The sequence below is a fragment of the Micromonas commoda genome, chromosome 5 (assembly GCF_000090985.2).
Source record: "Micromonas commoda chromosome 5, complete sequence".
Lineage (NCBI taxonomy): Eukaryota > Viridiplantae > Chlorophyta > Mamiellophyceae > Mamiellales > Mamiellaceae > Micromonas > Micromonas commoda.
Window position 1 is genome coordinate 1,143,661 of NC_013042.1, and position 12,857 is coordinate 1,156,517.

Sequence of the window (12,857 nt, forward strand, 5' to 3'; positions counted from 1 at the left end):
AAGGCGCACGTCGCGAGAACCAGTATCGCGCAGACGAGTGTCGGGCAGGTTCGGGTTCACGGCGAGCTCACGTCCCTGTTACAAGGGTTATTCATAGGATAGACTACACATCTCCGCGTGCCTGCGGTGTCGGGTCGTGTGCCGAACCACGCGGCTGGCGCATCTCTTCTCTAAATCTTCTCTAAACAGAATCTCAACTCTTCCCCGCCGAGTGCGATGCACTCGCGTCGACTTCCTTGTTCCTACGCCGCCGGATCCGACCCCAGCACGTCCGGTCCGTTGTCCAGCACCGAGCTCCAAAACTGCGAGTCGTACACCCCCAGCGAGCACAGCGAGTCGCTCCGCTCCATCTCGCTGAACCGGCTCAGCGACGGGTTGCGCATCTCTCCGAGCACCAACCTCGGGTCGGACCCTTTCCGGGGAATGGCGCCGTCCGTCCCGCGCGGCGAGTTCGAGTTCTCCCGCGTCTCCTTGAGCTCGTCGTTGAGCCGCTGGAGCAGGTTAGCCTCGGACGCGGACGGCATCCACGTCGGCGCCGCCGCGAGCGAGGTGAGCACCGACATGCCCGGGTCGGTGGAATCCCCCGGCGACTCTGGAGAGTCTCTGGAGAGTCCCTGGAGAGTCTCTGGAGACTCGTCGTCCACCCCCGTGGTCTCCACGAGCGCGCCGTCGGGCCGGAGCACCATGCGCCGCGCGCCTCGATCGCCGGATCCGCCCCTCTTAAACCCCCTCTGCGCCCGCGCGGCGGCGCCGAGCCCGAGCCCATCTTCGTTTTTCACGTACGAATCGTTCGTCACGTTTTTCCACTTGCTCTCCGGCGGCGAGGGACCACCCGCGCCCGCGTTTGTCGCGTTGTTCGTCGAGTACCTCACCCACTGGGGATCCGCGTGAAGCGGCGGCGGCGGCGCGCGATCGGACCGCTGTTTCGCGTACAGCTGTGCGGCGGCGTGCACGTCCGCGTCTGGACCGACGGACGGGGGGGGCGCGTGCCAGAGGCCCGTGCCAGACATGCGCTGGTGGTTCGATTGGTGCGCCCCGTGGGGATGCGCCGTGGGTTGGGGGAACGAGTGGTAGGCGAACCCCTGCGGGTACCCCTGGACGTACCTCGGCGGTCCGTACCCCCCCGGCGCTCCGCCCGCGGGCCCCGCGGCGCCCTGGTACTCGTGGTGGTATCCGAAATCCCTGGTGAACCCGTGATGCCCGACGCCGAGCGACGACCCCGCGAGCTGCGCGCCGCCAACCGCCGCCGCCGCAGCGCTCACCGCCTCCTCGGCGCGCCTGCGATCGGCGCTCTCCTCCGCGACCATCTCCGCCGCAGCCTCCGCGACGGCGTCCGCGACGTTCGGCATCAAACCGCCGGGCCGGGCCGTAGGGCGGGAGTTGGAGCCGGATCGATCGACGCTCCCCCCGCCCCCGCCCGATCGAACCTGCTCGCCGCCGCGGCTCCGCTTTCGCCCGGGGGACGCCGCTCCGAGCCCCTCGACGATCTGTTTGTCCGCCTCCCTTCGCTCGCGGTCCCGCTTCTCGCGCTCGCGGTCCCTGCGCCCCGCGGCGTGCTTGTTCCCCGCGCCCGATCCCTTGACGTTAGCCGCGTTCCGCGCTCGTCGGCGTTCTTCGCGAAGCACGGCTGTGGCGCCGGTGACGCACGCGTCGCACGCGAACACGGACGGAGACTTTGACGAATTTATCGACGACGCGGTCTGGCACTTGGCGTGGGTCAAGATCCCGCACGCCGCGCACAGGCGCCAGTCCCTGGGTTTGGTCGGGTCCGACGAGCCATTGGAATTGTTCGCCACAGATGTGGACTCACACCCGAATCCCGTCTTGCGACATCGCGGTGGCGCGTCGCCGCAGACGGCGCACTTGGCGACGTTCCTGTCCTGCGGGTGCTCCTCCTCGTACTCCGAGAAGGTTTTCTCGTACGTGTTGAGCAGGAGCGTGCCGATGTCGGTGTACGTGTGGCCGTCGTAGTGGTTGGCCATCTCTCGAAAGATCTCCACCATGCTGAGGTTCTTCCTGGCGTGGGGACGGTTTATGAATCCCCCGCGCGACGTGACCGCGCGGTAGAGGCCGAACATGTCGAAGGGTTTGTGCGTGCGCTGGAGCCTTCGGTTGAGGACGTGCGTAAGCCTGTCCCAGTCCTCGCCGTGGCTCGTGTGGAAAGCCTGCGCGTGGAGTCGCGGGGGGAGGCGGAGGCGAGGGGTGAGACGCGTGACTTTAAATGGGCCGCGGGGAGGCGCGAAGCGTCAACTTATTTTTTGGCGGGCAAAAGCGCGCGCATTGGGCGCGGGATACGTGCGCGCGCGCACCTGGAACTCCTGCATGAACACCTCCTGCGCGTTCTCGAGCGTATGAAGCGGCGGCCTGACGCGATTCGCGTCGTTCAGCGCGTGTTTCGGCCACGAGGGCGACCCGGCCCATTTCGCGGGCGAGCCCCCGAGGAGGCGCTGACTGGGCTCGGCCCCCTTGGGCGGGGAGACGGCGAGTCCCGGCGGCGAGTGCATCGAGCGGTGCTCGAAGTCCTCCAACTCTGGGAGCGTTTGCGACTTACCCAACGTCAGAAACTCCGACATCGAGTTGCGCGGCGATGTCGCGTGAAGTCGGCGCCGCGCGTTGTGGCGAAGCAAGGGCGGCGCCCGCGCAAATTCGCCCTTGGAAAAAAGCAAACAAAAGCGGCTCCCCTGCTGACGTGGTTCTTATGTGGCGCTCGCCAAACGGTTCGCAATTGGCGATTTTATCCCGCTTTCGAGATCGGGACGGTTCGGGTTTGTTAACCCAGCGAAAAAAGCGAAGGGGGATGTTTGGATTTTTTTCACACGCTCGTTTGGGTTGGTCCATCGGCGAGGAAGATCACGGAAACCTCGAATCGTTGGAATAAAAAAACCCAACCGGCAAGACACCGCTTCGTCTTCACCAGCTCACTCATCACAGTCGAGCCGCCCTCGCGGCGAATGCGTGCTCCCCGGACCGGACCCCCGCCGTCCTCGTCCGAACGTTCGAAACTCCCGCGGCGCGACCCGACGTTCCTCCCCCTCTCCCCGCGGACCCTCCCGCCGCCGCGCTCGCGCGCGAACCCGCCTCCGCGGCCCACTCTCGCCCCGTCGAGCCCCCGTTCCCCGCCCGCGACGACACGAACGCGAGCACCTCGTCCATCACCCGCCTCGACGCTCCGGCTTCGTGGCAGATGAGGTGGCACGCGCCTTTGAGGGAGACGAACTTCTTATCCGCGCTCGTCGCCGCGTCGAAGAACCGGCGGGACGCGCGCGGGTCCGTCGCCTCGTCGTCCGTGCCGTGCAACACGAGCAGCGGCGTGCGCACCTCGCTCCATCGCCTTCGCATTCGCGCAAATCCCTTGAGCAGCTCGTAGCCCAAGCCGACTCGGAGGTTGCCCACGAACACGCGCGGGTCCTCTACGTACTCGCGCACGGCGTCCGCGTCCTTGGACAGCCTCCGCGGTTCCACCCCCGGGGTGATCCGGGCGTTGGGCACGGCCCTGGCGAGCAGACCGCCCACCGCGGCTTGCGCCTTCATGGCTGCGGACATGTCGACGTCGACGAGGGGCGCGACGAGTATGAGCGCGTCGGGTGAAATTCCCGCGTCGAGGACGGCGAGGGTCGCGACGAGGCCGCCCATGGATACCCCCGCGAGCATGACGGGCACGTCGGGCGGGTACATCCGACGGACTCGCCTGAGAATAGGACGGGAACGCGGGCGGGGTCCAACGTCAGTCGACGACGATTGATTAATCGAGATGGAATCATCCATCATTCAGCGGACGGAGGAGGCGGGGTCTCTCACCCGAAGTACCGCGCGGCGTCGTCGACGACGGCGTTTAGCCCGTTGGGGAACTGGTGGGGCACGCCGGGTGGGCACGCGTCGCTGGCGCCGTGGCCCACGTGGTCCCACGCGTGCGACGCGATCCCGGACGCCGCGAGGTGCTCGTAGAGTTTGACGAACCGCCCCGAGTGCTCGTGCACGCCGTGCGCCCAGACCACCGCCGCGCGAGGAGGCGTCGCGGCGTCGTCGAAGTCGGGGTGCCACGACTGGTGGTAGAGGCGCGCGCCCGGATGGGACTTCGACGGGTGGAAACCCTCGACGACGCGCGGCATGTCGACGCGGAAGAAGCGCGCGCGCGAGGGGGGCGAGTGAGATGCGCTCGTTCGTGACGCGGCGGTGAGTCAGCACAGACTGGACCGCGCCAAGCGCCACGAGTGAGCACCAACTCGAGTGGGATTGATTGAATCGACAGAGCGCCGAGCCATGGCGCCGCCCGGCGGGTCTACCCGCGACGTCCTGCACGTCGCGGTCCTTCAGACGGACCCGACCGCGGGTTCCACCGCGCAGAACCTCGCCCGCGCGAGCGCGCTGGTGGACCGCCTCGTCACGGAGGCGCGAGGCACGCTCGGGCTGCTCGTCGCCCCCGAGATCGGCTTCGGGCGGTACATCCTGGACGCGGAGGGCGCACGCGCCGCGGCTCGAGACGAGGGCGAGATCCTCGCGTGGGCCGCCGCCGTCGCCCGCGCGCTGGGATGCCACGTCTGCGTCGGGCACGTGCGCTCCGACGCGCGCACGGGCGAGATGTTCAACTCGCAGACGACGCTGAACGAACGCGGCGAGCGCGTCGTCGTGTACGACAAGACCCACCTCTACTTCGTGGACGAGAAGTGGGCGGTCGAGTCCAAGACGGGGTTCGCGCAGACGTCGCTGTCGCTCAAGGTGATGCGAAAGACGGAGGGGAGGGGGGGCGGCGACGACGCGGCGGGGACGACGACGGGGCGCGGCGACGACGCGAAGAGATCAAACGACGCGAAGAGATCAAACGACGAATCAAGCGACGCCCCCGTCGCCGCGCCCCGTCGAGCCGTCGTCGTGACCAACGCCATATGCATGGACATAAACCCGTACAGGTTCGAGGCTCCGTGGCACGCGCACGAGCTCGCGTCCGCCGCATCCGGGTCCGACCTCATCCTCTTCTCGTCGGCTTGGACGTCGGCGCACCCGGATGACTCGAGCGACGCCAAGTCCGCGCCGATCGATCCGAATCAGGTCCTCTCGTACTGGGTCGCGCGGCTCGAACCCTTGCTCGGCGCGCCGGCGTCTCCGGTGTTCGTGTGCGCCAACAGGGTCGGGGTGGAGGATGAGATTCAGTTCACGGGATGCTCGTGCGTGATCGACCTGAGGGGACGCGAGGGCCCGAGGGTGCTGACGGCGGCGTTGGACGGGAAGGAGTCGATACGCACGTGCCTCGTTCCGCTGGGTCCGCTGGACGATGACAGCGACGACGACGACGAAGAGGAGGAGGAGGAGGAGGAGGAGGAGGAGGGGGATGGAGACGTCGGCGAGGAAACACTCGGGCACGGCGCGGGTACCCCTTAGGCGCAGACCAGTAGCCAGCTACTCTAGCTAAATCTTAGCAGATTGTGAGTGATAACTTTTAGAACAAACAACGTTCGCGACGGCCAACGGCGACGGCGATGACTAAATCAACGAATCAACTCGCATCAACTCTCATCAACTCGCATCAACTCGGCGAACGCTCTCGTTCACCTCGCAGACGCCGCGGTCATCATCGCTTCCTCGGGCTCGTTCGTCTGGCGGGAGCCGCCGGCGCTCTGGGCGGGCCCTCGCAACCCTTCGCCTCGTCCCCATCGTTCGGAACGTCGGCTTCGTCGTCAGCTGCTGCTGACGCGGGCTGCTCCGCCTTCACCGCCTCGACGTCGGCCTCCTCCTTGTCCTCCTCCTCCTTGTCCTGATCCTGGTCCTCCTCCTCGTCATGATCCTCCTCCTCGTCCACCTTGTCATGATCCTCCTCGCCGTTCTCCTTGGCATCAGCCTTCACCTCCTCGCCGTTCGTATCAGCCTTAGCATTCACCTCCTCGACGTTCGTATCAGCCTCAGCCTTCACCGCGGCATCGCCGTCCACTGCGCCGCCGCCGTCGCCGCCGTCGCCGGACTTTCCCCGAGCCGCCGCGAGAGCCGCGAGAGCCGCCGCAGCCGCCGGATCGAGCGTCCCGTTGGGTGTAACGGTTGGTGTAACGGTCGGTGCCGCCGCGTTCGTGGTCGTTCCCTGCGGGTTATCGTCGCCGCGGTGCCCGTTCAAGTTATTGCGGATGATCCCACCGAGCCCGCCGACACCGCCGAGCCCGCCGACACCGCCGAGCCCGCCGAGCCCGCCAAGCCCGCCAAGCCCGCCTAGGCCACCCAGGCCGCCCAGGCCGCCCAGGCCGCCCAGGCCGCCCAGGCCGCCCAGGCCGCCCAGGCCGTTCGAACCCGCGATGCCGTTCCCCGCGTTCAGAAGCCCCGCGAGCCCGCCGAGAGCGGCGGCGGCGCCTGCGCCGGCACCCGCGTTCTGCGTCTGCTGCGTCTGCTGCGTCTGCTGAGACATCTGAGACTGCTGCGCCCGCGCCGCGAGGTCCGCCAGCGCCGCCGCGCCGTTCACGCCGCCGAGGCCGGTCGTCGTCGTCGGCGCCGACGCCGGCGGCTGGCCGCCCGTCTCCCCGCCGAGAAGGCCCGCGAGCAAAGCGAGCTGCCCCGCGTTGGTGCCGCCCAGCCCGCCCAGCCCGCCCAGCCCGCCCAGCCCGCCCAGCCCGCCAAGCCCGCCGAGCCCGCCGAAGGGGCTTCCCCCGAACGAGCCGTAGCCGCCGATGGCGCCGCCGCCGAAGCCACCGCCGAAGCCACCGGCGCCGCTCGCCGCCGCCTGCGCGAGGAGAATCTGCTGCGTCAGCGCTGACTGAGCGCCGAGCGCCGCCGCCGCCGCCGCCGCCGCCGCCGCGGCTGACGACGACGACGCCGACGACGCTCCGTTGCCGCCCGCAGCCGCCGCCGCCGCGAGCTGCGCCTCGAGGGACGCCGTCTGCTGCGTGGCGAGCCCCGCGCACTGATGCGCGACGATCGATTCCCACACGGAGGGAGGGATCGCCCCGGGAGGGATCGCCCCGCCCGCCGCCGCCGCCGCCGCGTTCTGGAGCTGGAGCATCGCCTGCGCCTCCCTAGCCGTCGTCGCCATCGCCTCGCCGAGCTCGAGGGCTTTCTTCTGGCGCTTGGCCATGATCCGCTTCTCGCTCTGTCGCTCGCGTCGGCGCTGTGAGGGAACGTTTCGGGGTGAGGGGAGATGTCAGCGATTCGTCGCGGCGCCGGTTTTGGGGGTTGGGGGCGTCTTTTTTTCTTTTCTCGGGCCCTTGTCGGTAATCGACGGGGGGGGATCGGACAAACGGGGTCCGGGGGGAGGCGGGGTGGGCGGCGCACCCTCAGGCAGTCGGAGCAGCACGCACGACCGGGGGAGAAGAACTTCTTAAGCCTGGAACGTTTGCAGCTCTGCGTGCATGGGATGAGGGACGGGGAACGCGCGTCAAGCGCGGGCTGGAAGCTTCGGGTGGTTTGGGGGGGTTGAAAGTTCCTCGCCGACCGAGCGAGATCCAAGCGGTTCCACCAACGGCGCGGGGGAGTAGAACGGCGCGGTGAGCGCCGCGGACCCGCGGTATCCGCCCGATGCCGCGATCCATCGCGTCGTTCGCACGCAAATGCGAACGCCCCGCGCGTGTGCCGAGGGATGTAGAGCGAAGGGGCGCAACGAGGGGGCGCGGAAGGCGGCCGGCTCAGTGCAAGGATGCCCACGCGCGCGGGGAGGAGGACGGTTTTTCGACTGATGGGGGAAATGGGCGGTGTTGATCGTTTCGGGCGGGGGCGGATCTCGGCGCACCAGGCAGTAGGATATCGCATCGTCCCCGAGCTCGATGACCTCGGCGCAGTTCCTGAGCGATTTGGGAACCTGGCGGCGGGGGGGCATGGCCGCGACGGTCCGCCGGTGCCGCGCCCTCCGCTCCGTTTAATGCTGCAATAGCACGAGGGACTTCTTCGTTCGGTTGACGAAGTGACTCTCTGATCCTTTCGACGGTTCAGAGACGGTAGAATTCTGTCCTTGATTTTATATACAGAGAATTAGACCAACAAGGTAGGGTTCAGGTTGAACTGGAGATTAAAAGAGACGTGGCTCTAGGTTTTCGAGGTGTCTGACTCTCGATATCAGGTCCGCTTCGCACTACGGGAGATTCGGGTGTTAGGCGAAACGAGAGATTTGTTGAACGATAGACCCAAAAAAATCGCAAAGGAGAATTCTGAGAAACCACCCGTCACCTGTCACACGTATATGCAGTGCCGAAGCACGGACGAAATCCGGCGTCCAGGTCCGACCCAGAAGGTTCGCTTGTTGGTTCGGGTTCGGTCAAGGTGCTCCCTCGCATGGCGCTCGTAACAGATTTTCGCAAATACGGGCAGAAACAGCGAGGATACCCTCACCCCAGTCGGTTGCGGGTTCAGATTCCCTTTAACCCCTCCCGACCCTCGTTTGACTTGGTTTTCCTTTGAGAACAGCGCTGGGGCGGGGCACTCATCGCGGCGGAGTCGTCCCGACACCACGACGGAGCCATCTTTCACGATGACGGATCCGAGCACGATGACGGTCGCGCAGCTTAAGGAGGAGCTGAAGGCGCGCGGGCTGGACGCGACGGGCCTGAAGGCCGCGCTGCTGGCGCGCCTGCAGGCGGCACTCGAATCAGCGGGCGACGACGCCGGCGACGACGCGAAGAGCGGTGCGTCTCGGACCCTTCCCGTTCATCGCAACCCGTTCATCGCTCGAAACCCGACCGAGTGGCGCGTCGTCGGGTCGCGCGGGGCGTTGGCGACGCCTCCGGCGCGCGCGAGGACCCCGATCCTCGACGGCGGCGCCGGAGAGTCCAGCCCGGGCGACGCGCCAATCTCGAAAATTGAAGAGCCGCCACCCGCTCTTCGCCGCCCTAATTGTTCCCCGATCGACGATCGACGTCTCCGCGCGCGTCCCTCCGCGTCTCTCCCGGGAAAGACGCGAGCCGCGACGCGAACGGGATGCCCCGTGAACCCCGCCCTGACCTAACCCACCTCCCCCAATTCCGACCCCTCCGCAGACGACCACGCCGATGCCCCCGCGGCGGTAGATGCAGATCCCCCGAACGGCGACGACGACGACGACGACGACGACGAGGAGGCCGCGTCGCCGGCCCAATCCGAACCTCCGCTCGCGAAGGCCGTCTCGGACTCCATCGAGAAGAAGAAGCGCAAGCGCGGAGGCGACGGCGGCGACGCGAAAGGCGAGGAGGAGAAGACCGCCGACGCGAAAGGGGACCCGGACGAAGAAGCGGGCAACGGACGCTCGAAGGCTCTCAAGGTGGACGGATCCGCCGCGGCGTCCGCCTCGAACCTCGCCGCCGCCTCGTCCGCCCCGTCGTTCGACATGCCCCCGATCACGATCGATCCCAACACCGGCAAGGCGTCCATCGAGATCAACGTCAAGGGCAACGAGGGCCGCGTCATCGGCAAGGGGGGCGAGACGGTGAAACACATCGAGCGCAAATTCGCGGTGAAGATTGAGATGCGCAGAGAACGCGGGACGTGCGTCGTGACGGGCGCCGAGGCGGTCATGCGGGACGCCGCGGCGCTCATCTCGGAGGTGATCGAGCGCGGCGACGTCAACAAGGGCGATCGCGCGAGCGCGGGTTCGATACCCAGCGGGAGCTTTGGCGGCCCGCAGATGGAGACGCCGGGGACGATGATCGCCAAACTGCTCGCGTCCGCGCAGGCGAAGATCGACTCTGGCGAGGACGCGTCGGCCGCGGACTTTCCCGAGGTGCTCAGGGGCGACGACATGGAGGAACACGTGGCCATCGAGGTGCCGTGCCCCGGCCAGGAGGGCCGCGTCATAGGCCGCGGCGGCGCGACCATCAAGGAGATTGAGCGACAGAGCGGAGCCAGCGCGAAGGTTGTCAAGGGCACTGGCCGGTGCGACGTGTCCGGACCGCGCGGCAGGGTCATCCTCGCGCGTCGGATCGTGCTGGAGACCATGGCGCTTCCGGTCGATCCGTTCGGCGCGGGCGCGCCGGGGAAGCGGGAGGCTGGCGACTGGACGTGCCCGCAGTGCAACGCCAGTTGCTTTCGATCCAAGACTTCGTGCTTCAACTGCGGCGCGCCGAAACCCGCGGCGGCTTACGGGCAGCCGCAACAGATGGGATACGGGCAGCCGCAACAGATGGGATACGGGCAGCCGCAACAGATGGGATACGGCATGCAGCAGCAGCAGGGTTACGGCATGCAGCAGCCGATGATGGGGGGCGGCTACGGCGGCGGCGGCGGCGCCAAGACCTCGGTCGAGGTGCCGTGTATGGGCAGCGAGGGACGCATCATCGGGAAAGGCGGGGACATGATCAAGTACATTCAGAACAGCACCGGCACCAAGCTGGACATGCGCAGGGACAAGGGCACGGTTCAGGTGACGGGCACGCCGGAGGCGGTCGCCGCGGCTGAGGCGATGGTTCGCGAAGTCATCGAAAACGGCGACACTCGCGACAAGGGCGGGCTGCAACCCCCGCAAAACCTGGGCCAGCCGGGCATGGGCGGCGGGCAGGGGCAGTACGCGCAACCCGTTGGCGGGGGGCAGGTGATGGGCGGAGGGTACGCCATGGCGCCGCCCGGTCAGGTGCAGATGGTGGCGGTGCCGGTGCAGGGGGGATACGTTCAGGCTGGTCAGCCGATGGCGCAGGGTCAGTACGGACAGCCGATGATGATGGCGGTCCCCGCTCAGCAGGGGCAGGCGCAGTACCAGTACCAGCCTCAGGGTCAGTACGCCTACGTGGACGCGAGCCAGGTGCAGGGCGCGGTGTACGTGCCCCAGCAGCAGACGGCGGCGCAGCAGCAGCAGCCGGGGGCGCAGGCGGTGGCTGGCGCGGAGTGGGGCCAGGCGCAGCAGCAGCAGCAGCAGGCCGCGGCGGCGCCCGCGGCGGCCCCCGCCGGCGGCGAGTGGCAGACGCACTACTCGGAGGGACGCGCGTATTACTACAACACGGCCACCGGGGAGACCCGCTGGGCGTGAAGGCGTACCGAGCGAGGCGACAGCCTCGGTTGAACTCGGGTTTAGTTTCTGATTTTAATAACCGCCGCCCGTCGTCAGATGAGCGCGTCGTAATGGTTATCGCCGTTGAAGAGCAAGCGCACCGGCTTCCTCTCCTTGCCCGTCTTCTTGCTCACCGCGTACTCGCCGCCGTACGTCTGGATCGCCACGAACCCGTTGTTCGTCCCCGCGCTTCGCACCTTCGCCGCGGGCAGGTACACCACGATTGGCCGTCTGAGCAGGTGGCACAGGACCAGCAGCTCCGGCTCGCCTCCCCAGAACGTCGGCTGCAGGATACGCTTGCAGTACGTCGCCATCGGCATCTCGAACGAGATTGCCGTCTCCGCGTCCTGGAACTTTCTGCGCTTCTCCGCGGTGCGACACATGGACTCGGCGACCGCGAGCCTGAGCTGGTCCGCCTCGTGCTCCTCCGACGACGAGGTGAGCATCTTGTTGGTGATGTGCGCGAGCCCGACGGCCATCGCGCGGAACATGCACCGCCCGTCGCCGCGAACGCGCACCACGCCGAAGTACTCCACCTTGGCCTTATTCGCCCTCTCCTTCACCTTGCCCTTCGTCGCCCTGGCGAGGTCGAAGAGCGGCTGCGCGTGCGCGGGCGCGTCGGGGAACGATCCGGCGATGCGGGCGAACAGGGGGTTCGACCGGACCGGGCGGCGCGCGCGCGCGGCAGGATCGGCCGCGGCGGAGGGAGCGCCGGGACGCGGCGCGACGGTCGCGTCCCACGCGCGGGACGCTTCCGCGGCGGACGAGGAGGACATCCCGGCGAGCTCACCGGCGAGCACGCGCGCGAAGACTGGTGAAGAGAGGAGACCGCTGCTGGTGAAGACCTAACCCTCAACGACGCTGTGGTGGAGCAAGTTCGGTTCGAGCAGTCGAGTTTTCGGTTCGCCTCTTCCGATGAAACGTCACACGAAAAGCCACCCGTCGTCACAACCCAGCCGCGCGTTGCAGTACGTATCGCCGCGAGATGCTTCACCGGAACGCCAGCCTTTGCGACCTCCCCGTGGAGCTCAAGGTGCTCGTCCTTTCCCACATCGAGCACGTCGAAACAGGTCAGATACTGGGGCTGAGCTCGGACGTTTGGGAGGCCTTTTCCCTGCTCAGGGCTTTGCAGCAGGCTTTCTACTTCGAGGGGGTATCGAGCGATGTTATCGCCGACTGCCTCGTTCGTCTCCTGGATGTGCGATCCCGTGTGCGGTCTTTGGACAAGGAGCGGGTGTTGGAGCTCATCGGGGACGACAAGGACCGCCTCTGCGAGTACGCCTGCGGACGGAACTTCGAGGTTCTGAAGTGGGCTCACAACGAGCTCGACCTTCCGTGGGCGCCGTATCCCGCCGGGCGCGTGAGCGACGACGTCCTCGCGCTACGCGTGCTACGTGAGACATGGCAGCTCGAAGGGATGTGGTCGGAGAACGTAGGGCCGGAGGAGTGGTACGGGGTGAAGATGGTTGACGGCCGAGTGGTGAAGCTCGAGTTGTACAGCTTGGGACTATGCGCGGTGCCGGCAGAGATCGGGCAGCTCACGTCGCTGACGGAGTTGCACCTCCACAACAACCAGCTGACGAGTGTGCCAGCGGAGATCGGGCAGCTCACGTCGCTGGAGTGGTTGAGCCTCAGCCGCAATCAGCTGACGAGCGTGCCGGCGGAGATCGGGCAGCTCGCGTCGCTGAAGGTGTTGTACCTCGGCGGCATTAAGCTGACGAGCGTGCCGGCGGAGATCGGGCAGCTCACATCGCTGGAGGAGTTGAACCTCGAGCACAATGCGCTGACGAGCCTGCCGGCGGAGATCGGGCAGCTCACGTCGCTGAAGTGGTTGAACCTCGAGCACAATCAGCTGACGAGCGTGCCGGCTGCGATACGCGAGCTCAGAGCGGCGCGATGTTATGTGGATCTGGATCGCGGCGTGACGGTGGACGAGTAA

General features: G+C 67.4%; 8 protein-coding genes across 8 annotated transcripts; 5 read left to right on the plus strand and 3 right to left on the minus strand.

Annotated features, from left to right (window-relative positions):
- Positions 1-53: 53 nt before the first annotated feature.
- Positions 54-1,404, minus strand: MICPUN_108323 (predicted protein). The gene has a single exon (XM_002502589.1). The coding sequence runs from the start codon at positions 1,347-1,349 to the stop codon at positions 243-245; it is 1,107 nt and encodes a 368-aa protein (XP_002502635.1). The 5' UTR covers positions 1,350-1,404; the 3' UTR covers positions 54-242.
- Positions 1,405-2,855: 1,451 nt separating this feature from the next.
- MICPUN_90854 (predicted protein) lies at positions 2,856-4,135 on the minus strand. Its single transcript, XM_002502590.1, has 2 exons — positions 3,799-4,135; positions 2,856-3,688 (listed from the first exon to the last, which is right to left on the minus strand). The coding sequence occupies exons 1-2, from the start codon at positions 4,107-4,109 to the stop codon at positions 2,926-2,928; spliced, it is 1,074 nt and encodes a 357-aa protein (XP_002502636.1). The 5' UTR covers positions 4,110-4,135; the 3' UTR covers positions 2,856-2,925.
- A 125-nt stretch (positions 4,136-4,260) lies between these two features.
- Positions 4,261-5,376, plus strand: MICPUN_58831 (predicted protein; the record flags this gene model as incomplete). Its single annotated transcript, XM_002502212.1, has 1 exon — positions 4,261-5,376. The coding sequence occupies one exon, from the start codon at positions 4,261-4,263 to the stop codon at positions 5,374-5,376; it is 1,116 nt and encodes a 371-aa protein (XP_002502258.1).
- Positions 5,377-5,422: 46 nt separating this feature from the next.
- On the plus strand, positions 5,423-6,380 carry MICPUN_50376 (predicted protein; the record flags this gene model as incomplete). Its single annotated transcript, XM_002502213.1, has 2 exons — positions 5,423-5,709; positions 5,875-6,380. Exons 1-2 carry the CDS (start codon positions 5,475-5,477, stop codon positions 6,378-6,380), a joined length of 741 nt encoding a protein of 246 aa, XP_002502259.1. The 5' UTR covers positions 5,423-5,474.
- A 1,274-nt stretch (positions 6,381-7,654) lies between these two features.
- Positions 7,655-8,364, plus strand: MICPUN_58833 (predicted protein; the record flags this gene model as incomplete). The annotated part of the gene is made up of 3 exons (XM_002502214.1): positions 7,655-7,796; positions 7,937-8,005; positions 8,153-8,364. The coding sequence occupies 3 exons, from the start codon at positions 7,655-7,657 to the stop codon at positions 8,362-8,364; spliced, it is 423 nt and encodes a 140-aa protein (XP_002502260.1).
- A 70-nt stretch (positions 8,365-8,434) lies between these two features.
- MICPUN_58834 (predicted protein) lies at positions 8,435-10,897 on the plus strand (the record flags this gene model as incomplete). Its single annotated transcript, XM_002502215.1, has 2 exons — positions 8,435-8,588; positions 8,940-10,897. The coding sequence occupies 2 exons, from the start codon at positions 8,435-8,437 to the stop codon at positions 10,895-10,897; spliced, it is 2,112 nt and encodes a 703-aa protein (XP_002502261.1).
- A 74-nt stretch (positions 10,898-10,971) lies between these two features.
- MICPUN_72712 (predicted protein) lies at positions 10,972-11,457 on the minus strand (the record flags this gene model as incomplete). The annotated part of the gene is made up of 1 exon (XM_002502591.1): positions 10,972-11,457. A coding segment is annotated over one exon (486 nt), but the record flags the coding sequence as incomplete, so codon positions are not given.
- Positions 11,458-12,380: 923 nt separating this feature from the next.
- On the plus strand, positions 12,381-12,857 carry MICPUN_82305 (predicted protein; the record flags this gene model as incomplete). Its single annotated transcript, XM_002502216.1, has 1 exon — positions 12,381-12,857. One exon carries the CDS (start codon positions 12,381-12,383, stop codon positions 12,855-12,857), a length of 477 nt encoding a protein of 158 aa, XP_002502262.1.